At 37.2% G+C, this 12,280-nt stretch overlaps 1 protein-coding gene across 1 annotated transcript in view; it reads left to right on the top strand.

The window, feature by feature from the left end:
• Positions 1-12,280, top strand: part of DPP6 (dipeptidyl peptidase like 6) — a 487,048-nt gene that overhangs the window by 304,983 nt on the left and 169,785 nt on the right. The window contains exons 4-5 of the mRNA XM_058181717.1: positions 420-514; positions 3,099-3,173. Of these exons, the coding sequence (XP_058037700.1) occupies positions 420-514; positions 3,099-3,173 (170 nt within the window). The remainder of the gene's footprint in view (positions 1-419; positions 515-3,098; positions 3,174-12,280) is intronic.

Raw genomic sequence — 12,280 nt, 5'->3', positions numbered from 1 at the left:
TAATCTGTGACTCTGATGCTAGCTAAAATCATGAGAACTGAAGATGCTTCTCTATTGTAGACATTATCCAGAGCTTTCTAAGCATAGGTTAGTTCTCTCCTTAGTGTGGAAAAGGAACTGGTCCTCTCTTAATTATGCAAATGATTTAAGCAAATGAAGCTAGCATCGTAGTTCAGAAAAGTTGTAATCAAAATTTCCTATTTTGTTTGGTGATTCCTTTTTCTAGTATCCAATTTTTTTTTCTTTCTCTCTTCTGTTTTCTGATCCTCTTTGTTGGAAACGGCAAGTAATAAATGTAGACCTGGACGTTCGTTAAAGCAAGCTAGATGTTTTGCCACTAAGTCCTCTCTTAATTATCCTCTGGCCCATATGTGATAGATATAAATCACCCTCTTCTTCTGTTCTCTCTCCTCTTTTAGATGCAGAATTCATTTATAGAGACCAGAATGGCTCAGTGATAGTACACAATGTGGAAACAAACCATTCAACAGTTTTAATAGAAAACAAAATCATTGTGAGTATCTCCTTGAATAGGTCATACAGTTGCACATCTGTCTGTCTTTTGGGTTAAGAAAGAACATACCTTTAGTTACTTGAACAGAAGTTGAATATTCTAACTGAAACAACACTGAAAAATACAAAAACATTTATTTTTATAAATGCTTTATATGTGTGTGTATTTGTATTGAGATCTTAGGCACTGAAAAAAAATTCCTTGTGGGTCTAATCACAATTAGTCAATAAGAATATTCTATTCTACTATTCTATTCTATTCTATTCTATTCTATTCTATTCTATTCTATTCTATTCTATTCTATTCTATTCTATTCTATTCTATTTTATTCTTTATTTTCTATTTTCTATTCTATATTGTGTTCTATTCTATTCTCTATTCTGTTCTCTGTTCTGTTCTATTCTATTCTATTCTATATTCTACTCTACTCAACTGTACTCTATTCCAGAGGTCTCCGATCTTGGCAACTTTAAGCCTGGCAGATGCTGGCGGGGAATTCTGGGAGTTGAAGTCTGCCAGGCTTAAAATTGCCAAGGTTGGAGACCCCTGCTCTATTCTACTCTACGAAGTTGAAGTTGAGATTTGTGAGTTGAGTTGAGTTTTTAGCCAAACACTTCCAATAAATAATATAATTCCTTTTCCTTGTAAAATGAAGAGCCAGCAATCAAAAAGAATAGGCTACGAAAAATCTTAAGTTACTTATTTTTTAAAAAAGGAATAAATGCATCTCTTCCCACTTGTTTTCCCTCATGTTGTGAGTTTCTTTTGAAAACAGGGTCCAGGTGACAAGTGTTTCCCACAGTTGCTGAGGTCAGCCTAAACCCTCTAACCTTAAAAGTAAGACTTGAAAGATATAATTCAGCTTTAACTCCACCGAAAGGTCACTGGGGGAGATTGTGATAAATTCTGCAGGAAATTCCCTGGTATAGTGGTTACAATGCAATATTGCAAGCTGACTCTGCCCGCTGCCAGGAGTTAGAACCTGACGGGCCTCAAGGTTGACTCAACCTTTCATCCTTCAGAGGTCAGTAAAATGAGGACCCAGATTGTTGGAGGTAATATGCAAATAATATTGCAGGTTCGAATTTGGGTCAGTCACTGGGTTAGTCACATAGTTTAGTCTTCTGAGCTTTTGGACTCATGCTGTAGCTCATCCTCAGGGAACTTATCTCTATTGGAATGTGTGCAAATAGTACTGATATTGTAACCCACCCAGAGAGCTCTGTAAAGCACTGGGGTAATATATAAGCCTAAGTGCTGTTGCTATTGCTACATTATTTTCAATTCAATTAGAAATTTAAAATGTCCCAATTTTTTTTGCAATATTTATATTAACATAGTAGGAGAGATCACATAAGCCAACGTTTCTCAACCTTGGGAACTTTAAGAGGTGTGGACTTCCAGAATTCCCCATTTGCAGGTCAGGGAATTGTAGGAGCTGAAGTCCACACCTATTATAGTTGCCAAAGTTAAGAACCACTAACATTGGTCCATACAGAACCGAGGTGGCACAGTGGTTAGAGTGCAGAACTACAGGCTACTTCAGCTGACTGTTAGCTGCAGCAGTTCAAATCTCACTGGCTCAAGGTTGACTCAGCCTTCCATCGTCCTGAGGTGGGTAAAATGAGGGCCCAGATTGTTGGGGACAATAACGTTGACTCTGTAAACCGCTTAGAAAGGGCTGTAAAAGCACTGTGAAGCGGTATATAAGTCTAAGCGCTATTGTTATTGCTACATCTCATCTTTGCTCAATTTCAGAATCCAAAAATAAAGACTCCCTAAGGATGGCTATTTAACTTTACTTGAACATATCCAGGAAGAGGTGGACCATAACCTTGCTAGATAATTGGTTTCATTATTAAACTTCTCTTTTTATTAGGAATTATTTCTTCTCATTGAACTGGAATCTGACATCCTGGAATTTAAGTCTCTTATTCTGTATCTTACATTCTGGAACAATAAGGAAGCCATTGTATAAAACCTTCCCTGGTCAAGAATTCTCAGAAATTTCTTACTGACTAAAAACACAAATTTTATATCCTTTTATTTAATTTCATAGTTAATTTTCTCTGCTGCCTAGACTTTACCTCAGACATTGTGGGTTCTGTGCATCATCCATTATATTAAATTCAAAAATGTGAGCTTGGCCTTTAAAATTCGGTTTTGGCTGACAATTAACACCAGGGCACATAAAGCAAATATTAACTCTCATAAGACGGATCAAAATATAAAGCAGATATTTACAAGTTTTAGGAAACATACTAATGCATTAGGCACGTTGTAAAGGTTGTGCATGCATATTAAAATTTGATAAATAAAAATAAAATAAATAAAGCAGATATTTACAGTTTTTAGGAAACATACCAATTTGTTAGGCATGTGGTAAAAGTTATGCAAGCATATCTTTTTTATATTGTATTTTATAGTGTTTTATTTTATTATATACATATTTTTGTGTTGTTTTATTATTTTTAGCTCTGTAAGCCACTCAGAGTCACCTCATATACAGAGATAAGTGGCAATTAAATTAAATAAATATTAGAATGTATTTATTTGAGATGTTGGGTTTTGTTTTATTTTTCAGGTGTCTATAAAAGCTATTAAATATGAAGTTTCACCAGACAGAGAATATGGACTTTTTGCCTATGACATTGTACCGGTAAGTAAGCAGACTGTATTTATTTTGCTTTCAGTTTAATAGTGTTTTCTTGACATGATAGTGTAATTTGACCCAGAGAAAGATTCCTATTGAAAGATTGGTCTTGAAGTCAGGGCTTCATTATACATAATTGTATGTAGTAACTTCATAGAATGGAAATAAGAGCATAAAGGGGAAAATAGCAACATCATGATAAGAAAAAGTTGGATTATTAATTTAAAGAAGGTAAAATGGGCCTTCCCTAGGAATGAAAAATTATTTCAAAAGGATGTAAGAGGTGGTCCTACAATTGTTATTTTTGCTGAAGCATTTACATACGTGCCAGCTAAAGGATAATTTAGAAAAAAATATAGGTATATAATTATTGGCTGGGCACTTGATCCCTTCGGTGGATTCCTCTCGATCTGTAGTTAGAAATGAGTACCAAAATAGCCCTATCTGCTGAGAAAATTGCCTAATAATGCCTATGGAATTATCAGAAGTGGTGTTCAACTTGAAGATTTTCCTTATTCTTCAATAACATAAATGTCACCATTGATTTTAGGATTAGATTTAGTATATATGATGAGAAATCCCTATTTATACAAAGGGAGATGTGTTGCATCTAGCAAAATATGAAAGTTATCACCGGTGGATCGAGCAATTATTGGTCCTTTGGTTATGAAAACTATAAAACATCTGTTCACAACTGTTGCGTCCACTTGGGAAATTCAGTTCCATATGTACCACCAACACATTCATTGGCTGGAGGATTATTGGAAACTGAAGTCCAACTCCCATCACTCAGAATTTGAGCTTCTTTAGATAGAAAAAAACTGCTGTAGCACTATGACTTTTAATCTTCTTTGTTTAAATGTTTATAGAGATTCACAGTTATCCATGTCATGGTTGTCTCAAAGGTGCTTTTTCAGGAGGCAACTGGACTTTCTTGTTTATGTTTGAAGATGTTTCACTTCTCATCCAAGAAGCTTCTTCTTGGATGAAAGCTTGGAAAAAGCTTCTTGAATGAAAAGCAAAACGTCTTCAAAGAAAAACAAGAAAGTCCAGTTGCCTCCTGAAACAGCACCTTTGAGACAACCGTGACCTGGATGACTGAGGATCTCCACAGACATTTAACTATGCATTTTGGGATGAGCACCCTTTGAATGATGTATGAACAGAACAGCCTATTCCTGTCTTCAACAATGAAGGGACACAAACTAGAAGATACTCCTGAAAATGTACCTTTGGGACTTCTTTGTTTAACTTTCTTATCAAACTTTCTTAATCATTATAAATTTTAACAGAAGGTAAATGTCAGTAGCTTTCACTGCTGAAATACCTCATTAATTATAATACCTCTCTTCCCATGTCAGGCTTAAGGTTGATATATCAGCATGCATGAATATTCAGTTGCTTAAATGTCCAAGGAATTTAAACCTAATCATTGGACCAGCAATCTTCTTGGGACCATTATCTTCAAAATCTAAATAATTAATATTCCAAACAGGAAATAAAGAAGGTGGATTAAATTAGATTATGAGATAGTTGGAAACGCTTAGTTATATCTTTGAAGGTGAAGATATGTAGAATATGTAGAAGATATATTTTCCATCTCATGAGTAGTGGCTTGTTCCTCTCTATTAGCAGGTGAACTGAATAAATTATGCAAAAGAATCAGGTTTATGATTGAAGAAGCTCTGAAGAAGAAAACTTGACATCAGTGATGCAGAATGTTCATCTCCTTTTTCATAAATATCAAAAACAACATGCAACCCAAGTTGAATTGGGGAATTGTAGAACAGTAACTTAGGATACATACCATAGGAGCAGCTTCAATATTCAGATAATCAGACTCTGAGTATAACTATAGAACTCAATGGGATCTAATGTGATCATGAATCTAATCCAATGAGTACTATTCCAAACGGGGGTAAATCAGCTCAGTTCGTCTTGCACCAGGTGCCATTATTTATGCCCATCATAAATAGGCATCAGCTCTGGATTGATGGCACAGTTAATTAAAAGAATTATCAACTATCAAAGAATGACTGGCTTGAGTGGGATTCCTATTTAGCCTAAGGCATGCAGCCAGGACATATGAACTTTTATGGCTATTTCTTTGGGGTGCAAATCTTTCAGAAAAGTTGAAAGAGCTACAAATTAAATTCCAACTGAACTCCAAACTTACCAGAAGGGTCAGGATGAAATGAAAGTCATAAAGTGAAATGTCCCTTTGAAAGTCTTTTCTTCTGGATGACTCTAAGATCCTCTGACAGGAAAGCATGCTAATATCATTCTTAAAAAGGAGCAGAGAAATACTTTGGCAAGGAAGGAGGTATATTACATCACATCAATAGACTAGTAAGGTGCCCACAATCCTGAAACTAAGTAAAAGCATGCAGAGAGAATTCAGGATTGTTAAATTTCCACATTTCTGAGTTGGGAAGGATTTGGACTCATCATGGGTTCAATCTAAGCAGTCTACAACATGGGTGTCAAACTCTTGACATCTCGTTGTAATCCTGTGACGTATTACAACTTTCATCCCTTCATGGGGCTGGGCTGGGCGTGGCCTGTGCATGACACATCCACATACGGGCCACCAGTTTAACACCCCTGGTCTACAAATACTCTTTGGCTATTTGCAAATAAAATTTATTTTATTTATTTATTAAACAAATTGACATAGCCATCCAACTCACACATAGATGACTCCAGGTAGCTTACAAAATTGAAAAAAAATTAAAATCCCAGTATATAATAAAACCGTTAAACAAAAGCCAACCAGCTTCCATATGCTTTCTTATTCGTAAGATTTGTTTAACTTGGAAGGGTTTGTTCAAAAATTCATGAATGAAATAATGAATGCACAATAGCAGATATATTGATTGTTCACGTGGAATGGCCAGCCATTAGGATCAGCCAATTTTCACCAAGGATTAATTGATAAGCAAGAGGCTATGGTGGGTTTGTAATATATCCACAGCTCAGGGGCGAAATCCAGCAGATTCTGACAGGTTCTGGAGAACCAGTAGCAGAAATTTTGAGTGGTTTGGAGAACCGGCAAATATCACCTCTGGCTGGCCTCAGAGTGGGGTGGGAATGGAGATTTTGCAGTATCCTTCCCCTGCCACGCCCACCAAGCCACATTTACAGAACCAGTAGTAAAAAAAAATTGATTTCACCGCTGCCACAACTACTATGTGACACACATAGGCTTGTGCTATTGCCCACATATTGATAAAAAATGGCATTCTGCACCTACATAGAGATTTAATTCTTGGTTGGTTTTACTTCTGGTTTCATTTCTTTTCTTATGGTTTATATTTTCCGAGCATTTTTAGATATTTGTTACATTTTAATATTTGTTTAAAAAAATATTGGCAGCTTTTAGCTAATTGATTGAATGGGGGAAAACCCTTCTCTGACTAAAAAGAAGTTCCTTTTTATTGGGTCAGAATTTATAATTTTTTTTGTTTTCTAGAGAATACAAATACTAATAAATAATACAAGTGGCAAACATTTTTCATTAAAATACCTGTTTCTTCTGACATGTAAGAGGCAATGTTCAGAATTCTTTGCAAGGGGAAGTGGCATAGAAATGCTTGTTAAATTTAATAAATGTCTCTAATAAGAAGCTGCCAGCCAAGGCAGGGCTATTATTTTTTCCCAACCAAATATAATCAATTAAACTTCACACTATGCATCATGCAGACGCTAGCTGGGGAATTCTGGGATTTGAAATCCATGCATCTTAAAATTGCCAGAGTTGACAAACACAGCATTGGACAGATATTTAACGGTAAAGAGCCTTCAAAGCCATATTCTCTGCTCAAACTTTTAAACCTTTAAGTAAGTATTATACAGATTAAATAATGAATTTTAAAATATTGAAGTAAAGATCTACGTATTCTCCATATCCAACCCTATCAATCTGTAAAGTGGTACATCTTATTTAAGTACTGTATATCACTATGTGAAGCTTTACGGTCATCAAAATTAATTGCACTTTGTCTAATTCAAAATACAAAAAACACCAAACAGTAAATAAAAGTAAGCCTTGTTGTAGTCATACAGCTTGATGTTAACTTGAGAATATTAAATTGCTTTCATTATGACTGGCTAGAGAGATGATAAAATTTCCACTGAAATAAAAATTTCCCTGTATCTTTCTTACATTCAATTGTTAGCTAACTAACTAGCTGCAATCAAGAGAACCATTCAGTCCTAGAATTGATGATGATAATTCATTCTATCAAGTCCAGCTTTTTATTCTGTACAAGGAAATCAAACTGAAGCATCCAGAAAGTGGATTTTTTTTTACATTCATGTAAAAAAAAACAAAAAAAAACCCTTCCATTTCTCTAAGTAATTAATTCCATTGTCAAAGTGTTTTTATTGTAAGTAACATTTTCCTAACATTTAACCAACCTGGCTTCCTGTAATATAAATATTTCATGTCTTACCATCTGGACCAACAGAAAACACGCTGGCATTCTTCTGTGCCTCCCTCTTGGATATTAAAAAAGTGATTTCACATTCTTCCATCTCAATATTCCCAGATCTTTCCATATTTCTTCGTCTGGTTTGATTTCTAGTCCCCAATAATTCTCATTGCTCTGCTCAGCATCTGTTTCAATTTCTTCTGTTCAGCTTTTCATTTAGAGCCCTTTCAGAGATCTTCTATACAAGCTTACTTATTAAACAAGATATTCCTTACTTTAAACACAATGACTTTGATCCCTGTTTCCCAAAAGTTTATTTTCATTTGTCTTTGCTTGGTTTTTTAACCTATCATTTTCAATTGTGTTTCTCTCTTCTAGGATATTAGCTATCCTCCAACCCCTATTCCAATTTGAAATACGCAGATTTGACAAGTGTGTGCACTACTTTCCTTAAGCCATTGATAAAAATACTGAAGTTTGCAGGTCCCAGGTCTTAACTTTGTGGCACCTTACTCTATAATTCACTTTGATAAGCATTTGTTATTAGGTAACATTCTGAGTACAATGTTCAGTTTTTCCTGCCCTATGCTTAGCTAGCTTATTAACTGGACCACCAGAAATTGTCAATTTTTGTTGCCTGAAATCTATATCATGTCTATAGCATTTCCTCAATCCACTAAGAAAGGTAGCAATTAAAAAAATAAGAATTGGTCTGACTTGTACTCACTATGTTGTTTCCATGGTGCTTACCGAACAATCATTTTAAAATCTGCTCTAAATCTTCCCACGCACTGCTATCAAACTGGCTGGCTAATATCTCCTTGGATCTTGCATTTCTCTTTCTTGAAGATAAGGACAATTTGCTGTCTTCCTGTCTTGTGGAAAAGTCATCATTGCTTCTCCAGAATCTATCAAAGATTGATACCTAAGGTTTCAAACAGACCATCAGCAAACTAGGATGTAATTCATCTTGCCTGGAGATTTAAACTAATTCATAGTGAATGGATATTCTCAGGCCAGGTTTCTATCAGTCTCAAGCTTTAGTTTTGCTGCTTTGTTTTGCTTTTTGCATTTATCTTTAATAGAACGCTTATCTTCTTGGAGAAGACTGGGGGGGAAAAAGGAAACGTTCTGTCTGAACTTTGCTTCTGTTAGCATTTTTCTGTCTTTGAGTAATTGGTATATGTATTCATTTATCTTTCTTTTGTTTTGAAAATATCTGAAGAAACTCTTTTTTGTGTACATTGCCTCCTTTGTCATTCTCTGCTCATTCTGAGCTTTCTCCCTTCTGATATCAATTCTTCACTTCTTTCTTTATGCTGTGTCTCTTTTGCTTCCAGTTGTAGCATTAAGGAGTTCTACAAGCCCCTAATTAACCAACTAAGATTTCTAGAGCTGATTCAAACAGATACTCACAATTTCGTACTTAATGAGATTTGATTGCATATTTTCTTTTTTCTTTTTTTAAACAAAATCTCAATGAGTGCAATTTTACTTCCAGTGAGCATTTATATATCCTATCCAGTCAATGTTCAGGCTCATTTTATAAAGAACTGTAAGATCCTATAATACGTTAGGAATTGAAGGAACATGAGCTCAATCATCTCAAAAACATAAACGGGTGATGGGATTTTTGTGAGAATGAGATTTAGGGAGGGATATGAGAGTAATGAATAGTAGTTCTAAACTTATGACCACAATTGAGCTCGATGTTTCTGTTGCTAAGTGGGACATTTATTAGTGAGTTTTGCACCCTTTTTATGATCTTTCTTGCCACAATTGTTAATTGAATCACTGCAATTATTAACAGGGTTGTTAAGTGACTGTGCCTTCCCCATTGACTTCGCTTATCAGAAGGTTGCAATAGGTGATTACATGATCCTAGGACACTGCAATGGTTGTTAAGTGTGAAAAACAGTCATAAGTCATTATTTTTTTCAGTGCCGCTGTAACTTCAAATGATTACTAAATGAACTGTTCTAAGTCGGGGACTACCTGTAATAATGAAGAAAAAAAACTGACATACAAAAACTAAACGGGGAATGTGATAAATTTTAGTAAACCAAACTTTAGTATACTCGCTAATGGTGACTTTTTAAATGTACAGGTCTGCCTCAATGGGAAAACATTAAGATCTTGAATCTCTTAGTCAAGAACTGCTCATTCATTTTAACGTTGAACTGATTTTCATTTCATGTTGACAGAGCATTTATCCTCTGCAAAGGGTAAATGTGGGAGTAATTTTTACATATTTATTTGCACGGGGAAAGCTTTGGCTCATACTACATCAGGTTATCTCAGACGTGGCCACTTTATGGGCTTGGTTTCAATTGGTTTCAATTCCCAGAATTCTTGGAGTTGAAGTCCACACATCTTAAGCCAAGAATGAAAAAGTCTCTCCTGCTTATTTATTTATTTATTTATTTATTTATTTATTTATTCAAATTTGTATACCGCCCTATCTCCCTAGGGACTCAGGGCGGTTCACAGGCAAATAAAATACATATAAATACAAAATAAAATAACCATTAAAAAACTAATTAAATATAGCCCGATAATTAAAAAACAGTATATATAATAAAACCCATTTAAAATCTACATTTAAAAAACCTAGTCCAGTCCTGCGCAAACGAATAAATGTGTTTTAAGCTCGCGGCGGAAGGTTCGGAGGTCCGGAAGTTGACGAAGTCCTGGGGGGAGTTCGTTCCAGAGGGTGGGAGCCCCCACAGAGAAGGCCCTTCCCCTGGGTGTCGCCAGACGGCACTGCCTAGCCGACGGCACCCTGAGGAGTCCCTCTCTGTGAGAGCGCACGGGTCGGTGAGAGGTATTCGGTAGCAGCAGGCGGTCCCGTAAATAGCCCAGCCCTATGCCATGGAGCGCTTTAAAGATAGTTACCAACACCTTGAAGCGTACCCAGAAAGCCACAGGTAGCCAGTGCAGTCTGCGCAGGAGAGGTGTCACATGGGTGCCACGAGGGGCTCCCTCTATCACCCGCGCAGCCGCATTCTGAACTTGATTGTTTTCTTGCAGGCATTTCATTACCCATCTAGGTGACATCATTAGTGCTAAAAGGGAATGGGAGATAGGAAAAACGGTCAACTAAATCAATGGTTATTAGGGTTTCTAATCTCATTCTAGAACAGTGTTTCAACAACTTTAAGATATATGTACTTCAACCTCATGCTTGTTGGGGAATTCTAGGAGTTGAAGTTCATATTTCTTAAAGTTCCTGAGCATGAAAAACACTGACCTACAGCAGTGGTGGGTTTCCAAATTTTTTACTACTGGTTCTGTGGGTGTGGCATGGTGGGTGTGGCATGGCTTGGTGGGTGTGGCTTGGTGGGCGTGGCAGAGGAAGGATACAGTAAAATCTCCATTCCCACCCCACTCCAGGGGAAGGTTACTGCAAAATCCCCATTTCCTCCCAATCAGCTGGGACTTGGGAGGCAGAGAATAGATGGGGGCGGGGCCAGTCAGAATTTTTACTACCGGTTCTCTGAACTACTCAAAATTTCCACTACCAGTTCTCCAGAACTGGTCAGAACCTGTTGAAACCCACCTCTGATCTACGGCTACCTTAACAGTATTCCTGCTGTAAGGCAGAAGACTTAACACTTCCCTATAAATTGCTGCTGGTTCAAAACCAGCGGTTAATTATTTTTTTATTTGCATTTATATCCCGCCCTTCTCTGAAGACTCAGGGCGGCTTACACTATGTTAGCAATAGTCTTCATCCTATTTGTATATTTATATACAAATCAACTTATTGCCCCCAACAATCTGGGTCCTCCTTTTACCCACCTTATAAAGGATGGAAGGCTGAGTCAACCTTGGGCCTGGTGGGACTAGAACCTGCAGCAATTGCAGGCAGCTGTGTTAATAACAGACTGTCTTACCAGTCTGAGCCACAGAGGCTTTGATATAGCTGAGGACACAAAGTAAGAGAGGATGTTGTGCCAACAGCTAGAAATAACCAGGGAAAGATTCATGTAAGAAAAAGGATAAAAGGAAGAACATTAATGTTCCCATTAACTGGATTAGATTAACATGGCTGATATGAGAAGCATGGACCTGCCTACACATTGCTCTTGTTGTCTTCTCCTTCTTCTCCTTTTCCTCCCTTCTCCTTCCAGAGAACTTCTTAGAGTAGGAAAATAATTTGTCCTCCTTTCTCCTTCTCTCTTCTGCTTCCGAGTGAAAAGTTCTTAGAATAGGAAAAAAATTTCTCAAGTTTCTTGTTATAGAAGAGTGATGGCTAACCTTTTCCAGACAGAGTGCCCAAAGCATGCGTGTATGGGTGCAAATGCGCATGCACCCCCAAAATGCTATGCATGTGCAGGCCCCGTGCGTGCATCCCCTGTGCATACACGCACATCCCCTACATGCGCCCCCCCAAGCATGCGCAGCAGAGACTCAAAGACCAGCTGACCGGCAGGAGGCGCGTACACATGCGCAGCGGAGCTAAGCTGGGGCGGTGGCTCGCGTGCCATCAGAGAGAGTGCTGCTTGCCACCTCTGGCACACGTGCCATAGGTTCGCCATCACGGTTGTAGAAGGATCAATACGGGATGGCATTGTTACCCACAGTAGCTGCTGCTTTTGTCAAACGTTGTGAACTCGTTAGGACAGTCCAATTTTAGAACCGTTAACGAAACTTTTAGTTGACTAGGACTTGTGCTGA

This window comes from Ahaetulla prasina, chromosome 4 (assembly GCF_028640845.1).
Source record: "Ahaetulla prasina isolate Xishuangbanna chromosome 4, ASM2864084v1, whole genome shotgun sequence".
Classification (NCBI taxonomy): Eukaryota; Metazoa; Chordata; class Lepidosauria; order Squamata; family Colubridae; genus Ahaetulla; species Ahaetulla prasina.
This window is presented reverse-complemented; position numbering and strand designations above follow the sequence as displayed.